Source organism: Centruroides vittatus, unplaced genomic scaffold (assembly GCF_030686945.1).
Source record: "Centruroides vittatus isolate TY-2023 unplaced genomic scaffold, ASM3068694v2 contig_439, whole genome shotgun sequence".
In the NCBI taxonomy this organism is placed as follows: Eukaryota; Metazoa; Arthropoda; class Arachnida; order Scorpiones; family Buthidae; genus Centruroides; species Centruroides vittatus.
This window is the reverse complement of record NW_027122239.1, coordinates 198,522-205,248: the sequence shown is the minus strand read 5'-3', so window position 1 is coordinate 205,248 and position 6,727 is coordinate 198,522. Positions and strand designations below refer to the sequence as shown.

Genomic DNA, 6,727 nt, shown 5'->3' with positions numbered 1-6,727 from the left:
AGGAAACTACAACCTAAATCAATAACATGACATCATCAAATTACACCTATTACCTAAATTCTTGCATTTTAAAATCTTTTAAAGCTTACTTAAGAGGATAACAGCACTTATTTTATTTTTAAAATTACATTTTTCATCATGATTGGACGTAATTAAGAGTGATTATATAAAATTTTTACTATTCATTACACCATCGTAAACATTGAATTAATCAATAATGCTATAAAATTTCGGTATGCAAATTACGAGTTTTATACAAAAATTGTAGCTTCCTATCACAAAAATTTACAGAATTTATTTCATTTTCTAGTATATTGTGGATAATTAAATTAAAAAAAATAAAAATAAGATAATATTTAATATACTTACTGCAACAATTTCAGTTTGGCAATTGTCTAGGCGCAGATTTAGTGTAAATTATGAACTGTATGACTGAAATCAGGGCAAACTTGTTAAATTTATCTACTTTACTGTTTAAACTTTAAAAATTTATCCTTGTTAAGAGGTAGATAAGCATTCATATAATGATTTCTTTCGATAATTTATGATACTATGGCACTGACTAGTTGAGATTACTCACGTTCTTAAGTGTTAATGATAAGATAAAAAGTTCTGTTAGTAGACCTAAATTATATAATGAACCTACCTCATTTCGTAACGATGTAGAACAATTTAAAATCTTTTATAAACCAAGATTTAAATATTAATTAAAATAAAATAACGTTAAACATTATGTTAGCTTATTGTGCCAAGAAAGCAAGAATTAATTAATGATTCATTAACCGCCTCAGCCAATTGTCCGCCATATTTCAGTATACAGAGGTGACGAAACTATGGCACGCGGGTTCAAAAATGTTGCCATCACTGGCCTATACAGTGGAGTCTACTTAAGAGAACATCTAGGGTCCATATAGTTTTCGTTTCAGGCGGATCCATCTGTAAGATTCTTTGGGTGATTCTACTCAAATCTTCAGAAATTTTCATAATCGTTCTCTTGTCGGAGTCCATCACTAATCAGTCGAACGCGCCATTATGATTAGTGATGGACTTCTACGGGTTCTATTACGCTATTGTGGGAATGCGATAGAACCCATAATGAACACGAATAAAAATCTTTGCGCGCACGAGCTTAAAGATGAACAAAAAAAACTGTATTTTCATTTTTAAATATCTGTTAGATTGTAATACTTTGTAATGATTTTTAGGTTAATGTTACCTCAGGTGCCAAGATGGCGGCTCGTCTCTGATTCCAGCAAGGAAACAGTGGGACGCACGTTCTAACCAAACCTAACCTAACCTATTCTAATAAATTACCATAATTATTAGCAACCAAATTATTAGAATAGGTTAGGTTAGGTTAGAACGTGCGTCCTACTGTTTCTGGAATCAGAGACGAGCCGCCATCTTGGCACCTAAGGTAACATTAACCGATTTTTAATATAATTTTTGGTTTATTACTTGTTTTCAAGTTATTTAACCAGCGGGTGGCAAATTATATATCAACGAGCGACCTGGTACATATGTACTGTACCACAATGCATCGTGTACCGAAAATAGTATTTTAGCTACACGATGGGTGCTTAGTACTGTAGTGACTGTAAATATTTTCATAATCTTATTAATAGTTGAAATTATAATGGATTGTTACTTTCTATTGTGGGTACTCTAAAGAAAAATAAAGTTTAAATTCCTTCAGAAATGTTAGTTAAAATGTCACGTGAGTCAATTCCATTTCTGTTTAGATTTAGCGAACAGACGGTGACTGCTCTTCCGTTACCAAAATTGAAAAGTGTTATTATTTCAACAATGCATTACAGAAATGGAGTAAATGGTTCAAAATAAAATGGAAATAATACTTTATTTATGCTTTATTAATAGAATAAAAGACGAAGTAGACAACATGGATAAATGGTCACACTACGCAACAAAACGGGATTGGTAGATTGCCATGGGCTGTTTTATATTTATTTATATTATTTTAATTATTTATTTAGAGCAGTGTTTTGCAACCGGTGTGCCGTCACAGGGTGAAAGGTGTGACGTGAACTTTTACTTATTCTATTAATCAAGTTTTATTTATACAGGGTGGGCCAGTGAAAACGAAACGGCAGAGTGTTCGTGTTCGTCCAAGCAAAGCGCTCGGACAGGTCGATTTTACTCTCAAAGAGACATCTTTTGCAATAAAGTTTTCGCGATTCTGAATATTAACTAAACAAACATTTTTTTTTCAAAATAAATGTTTGTTTAGTTAATACAAAATAAATGAGTTTTTAAAATTTTTTGTTGTCTGTTGTATTCAGAATCGCAAAAACTTTATTGCAAAAGATGTCCCCTTAATAACATTTTGGTGTGCCGTGTTGAGTCATGGATGTGCCGCAAGTAGAAAAAGGTTGCAGAACACTGATTTAGAGAACAATTCGGAAAGTACAAAGATAGCCGGGGGACCTTCTTGTGGAAAGTCCATCGGCTATCTGTGCAAGAAACTGGCAATGCTCTCCATTGAAGAACGGCCAATATTTTGGTACCAGATACATGAAGAATGAAAACCTCTGACGTTTGTTCCAATTAGCAATAACACAAACGAACGTCTAAAGATTACACTTGTTATGTATGCCGATCAACCAAAACCTACCGAAAAACACGAAAAGTATATTGTTTGGGCAATCAACCTATATGCTCCGAACACTCAAACTCTGTTGTCCAATATTGGTCTTGCACTGTTTAATTTATTTTCGTTGCAATAAATGTATAAGTTTTAAATGACGAAAACAACTTATTTTAAGCATTAATAATTTATTACAGAACTTTAATTGGAAACTAGCAACATCTAAAACTCCAAAGTACAAATATAGCGATATATAAAGTATATCAATGCATACAGATATAAAATTGAAATTTATAAGTCCTACATTGAAGATGTGTATTCTTTTAATTTTCTACGATTTAAAACAAATTCAGAGTTAAACAAATCACATTCACGAATATAATTATTACAGAAAATTTTATGGATGCCACTCCACTTGCATATTCAATTTTCTTGGGACTTGTTAATATATGCGACACATCTTTCCAACTTCCGTTATGAGCGGATGGTTTAATATCTAAAATATGACAGATAATAGAATAGATATTAACAGAATCTAAATTGTTTATGACATAATTCTGTTTGAAGTATGGTCCAACAGCATAAAATATCGCGCGAAGATCCATTACATCTGGACTATATCCGTCGGAAATAATAAACTGCGTGAAGTGACTATAATATTGGTAAAACTGAAAGAAGAATATAAATTATTCAATACGTTTTTTAAGAAAACTTTTAAGAAATGAGACGATACTTACCGATTTTATATAATATCTTTCATCGGCTACAACGAGTAATGGAGGACATCTTTTGTGTTTCTTTATATGAAACTTTTCCGGAATGTGTTCTTTCTTGTATACTATTAATTTTGGATAAGCTTTCAATAATTCGCGATAAATTTTTTCCGTTTGATTTCGTTTTGGCCACAAACCTGCTGATCCTCCGTCGGTTCTTCCTGTATAAATAACGTCGCTTACATTCACGTAATCTGAAAGTTTGATTACATGATCGGAACTGGTCGATATATTTACAGATCCTTTATCACTTACTATAATAACGTTGATTTCGTTTAAAAGAAAATCCGTGGTTAAACGGTAAAATAGATACGATAAAGCTTCGTCAATTAGTTTAGCCTTCCTTTCTGCAACCGCTAAGTAAGGATATCGATATAAGCCGTTCATGTGCATCAATACGAGATCAGCTTCCTCGTCTCCTAACCACTCCACTATTGTATCGATCTCGTCTTTAAAAGGAGTAGTCCAGCTTTGCGATAAGAAACTATCGGGATAAATTCCATGAATTTTAATATTAGATCCGGGCCAATTATACACGTTAACTTTCTTTCCTTGTTTTTTGGCAGTAACCCAAATGGGTTCTCCTTCCTCCCACCATTTTGGATCTTTCCCCGAAGTATACTGGTACAAGAAAGTTTTGTTGAATTCTGGATCCCACATAGAATCCGAAATAATTCCGTGATTTTCTGGATAAAGACCTATATTAATTACAGAAAATAATTTTACTAGCAAAGTAAATTCTGGAATAGTTTACGTAACGTTTGCTATTGAAAATGCCTCATGTGCCTAATACCTATAATTTAATCTTTAAAGTATCAAAATTTATACGTAATTTAACTTATAAACAAAATATTCAGGCACTCACCTGTAGCAATTGTATATAAGTTGGGCAGAGGTTTTGTAAAGAAGGATGGCTTCATCCCCCATTTAGCGTGTACTCCATTCTCTGCCAAGAAATCGAAAGTTGTAAGGTTGAATTTCTGCACATAATCGAGGCGAATATTAGAAATGGCTAACAACAAAACTTTTTGTTTCGCCGAGCAAAATGCAGATATTACAAGAAAAATGAAATATGTGAGCAACATATTACTTCCTGCGCTAGAATGTAGCAGTACATCTACATAATATTTATTCAGCAGCAGCGACTTGGTTAACATTCCACGCATTTAACAATAAAAAACTATTTATATAAATTAATTCTAAAGATATCTATTCCTAAATTTATCTATTTTATAATTACATGACAATTAATTAACAATCATAATTTTGCTTATTCAGTTTATTAATGTAGTAAACTAATACAAAAATTATATAAGTTATAATATTACAGAAAACAAAAATAAATTAGTTCATTAACTGTTCAGAAAATTTCTCTGAAGTCGGGACTAAAATTTTCGGTACAAAAAATCCCGAAAATTTACAGTCCGGAAAGAATAAATTCTTTTAGTAAATTTTAAATATCACCAATAAGTATTTTTGCCGTGAGATATCTTTGAACATCACTTTCTATAACTATATTTTAACGTTTGTCAAAAGGAATTATAAAAGTTCTCCATGATTGCATCAAATTATAAAAATCATTGTTACTTTTTACAATTGTTATTTTACATGAACAATTGTATGATTCTGGAATAATGCAAAAATGAGCCCTACTTAATAGAATATGTTTTGCAGGTGAATAAATTTCAATACATTTTTGTTTATCAAATAAATGAATAGGAAAAAAAGAAAAATTGCTGAAATAAGAAACTCCGTGTCCTCATTTTTCTTATCTAATTTTTAATTATTTCTACAGCAAAATTTACTGACATTTTCTTGCCATCATGTCGAAGCAATCAGAAGAAATATTAAAATATGTTAAGAGCTACATAATCGATCACGTAATGAAAAGCCAGAAATTCGATTTCGTTCATCCAGAACTTGATGAAGCAATAAAAGAAGTACTGAAGGAACAATTACTAAAACAAGATGTTGATTTGGCTACTTCCTCGACAAATGCACTAACACTACATTCAAAAAATGGAAAGGGATCTTCCTGTCAAATAATAAAAGGATTTTTTGATAAAGAATCATCAAATAATACTTTATCATCAGTAGAAGTTATTGAAAATCGAATCGTGCCATATTATAATAAAACAGAATTATCAGAAAATAAGTTTATAGATTCAGACGATGAAACATCATGTACTTCAACGAGTTCTTCTGAATTTTCATCTATTGAAGAGACGTCTACTTCGGATCAAAGTTCTGGATCAGAATCATTAGATAAAAGCCAGAAATTGGAAGCAGGGATGCAAACTCACTTATTTCAATCGGGAATAAATATGGATCCTGTTTTAGAAGTTGGACAAGGATTGGAAAGATTAAGACGCAGGAGACAGAGGAGGAGGAGAAGGAGGCAAAGAAGGAGGAGGAGGAGGAGGAGAGAGTTGGAAAGATTAAAGAGATTGGAAAATGGATATAAAGAAGGTGCTATGATTAATGCCGAACAATTGTCAGTAAATGTAAGACCAGAACCTCCTCCACCTCCACCTGTCATCTACCCTCAAATAATTTATCTGAAAAAACCGGAAAAAGAAAATAAACTTATCATCAAAACAAACACCCCCGGGAAAGAGTTAGAAAAATCAAAGAAGGAAAAAAAGTCTAAGAAATCAAAAAAATCGAGAAAAAAGAAATCGAGAGGATCCAAGAAAAGGAAATCATCTAAGAATAAGAAATCAAAGAAAAAGAAGGTATCAATGGAATCTATCAAAATTCAACCGGAAGAAAAAACGAGAGAGATTAATTTGCCAAAAAACGCGAAGAAAACCGTTGTGGAGATTAATACATTAATAGATCCGGGTGAAGCGCCGGCATCTTCTGAATATAGTTTCACTTGCCCTCACTTTCATCAATATTTTGGTGAATGTAATCGTGAAATTTCAAAAGATACAAAAATTTACGAACGAATTTTCCCCGGATGTTTCTTCGCTGCTGCACATCCCAAACAAATAATGGATAACAGAATCAGAGACTTGCATCAAATATTTGAAGACTATTTCGATTCATAATCATGAAAGTGTTCATAGAATTGATTATTAAAAATTCAAAACAAAATTTGCTAAATTTATGATAATATATTAAACCTAACATCCATAAGCATTCTAAAATAAATAAATTGTACTAAATTCTTAAACTGATCTTTATATTGTAGACTGATGTTGGCAATTTAAACAGCCTTCAACGTCAGATTGAACAATAGTATTTGCTGGTAAAGATTCGAGAGTCTTATACGATATACATTGACTAATAAATCGTATTGCATTAGACGATCTATAAAATGGTTCTGCTTAAAATTTTATTCCAT

At 31.8% G+C, this 6,727-nt stretch overlaps 1 protein-coding gene across 1 annotated transcript; it reads right to left on the bottom strand.

Moving 5' to 3' along the window:
- Positions 1–3,563: 3,563 nt before the first annotated feature.
- LOC136977070 (ectonucleotide pyrophosphatase/phosphodiesterase family member 5-like) lies at positions 3,564–4,544 on the bottom strand. The gene is made up of 3 exons (XM_067272509.1): positions 4,244–4,544; positions 3,634–4,076; positions 3,564–3,572 (listed from the first exon to the last, which is right to left on the bottom strand). Exons 1-3 carry the CDS (start codon positions 4,542–4,544, stop codon positions 3,564–3,566), a joined length of 753 nt encoding a protein of 250 aa, XP_067128610.1.
- Between the last annotated feature and the right edge of the window lie 2,183 nt (positions 4,545–6,727).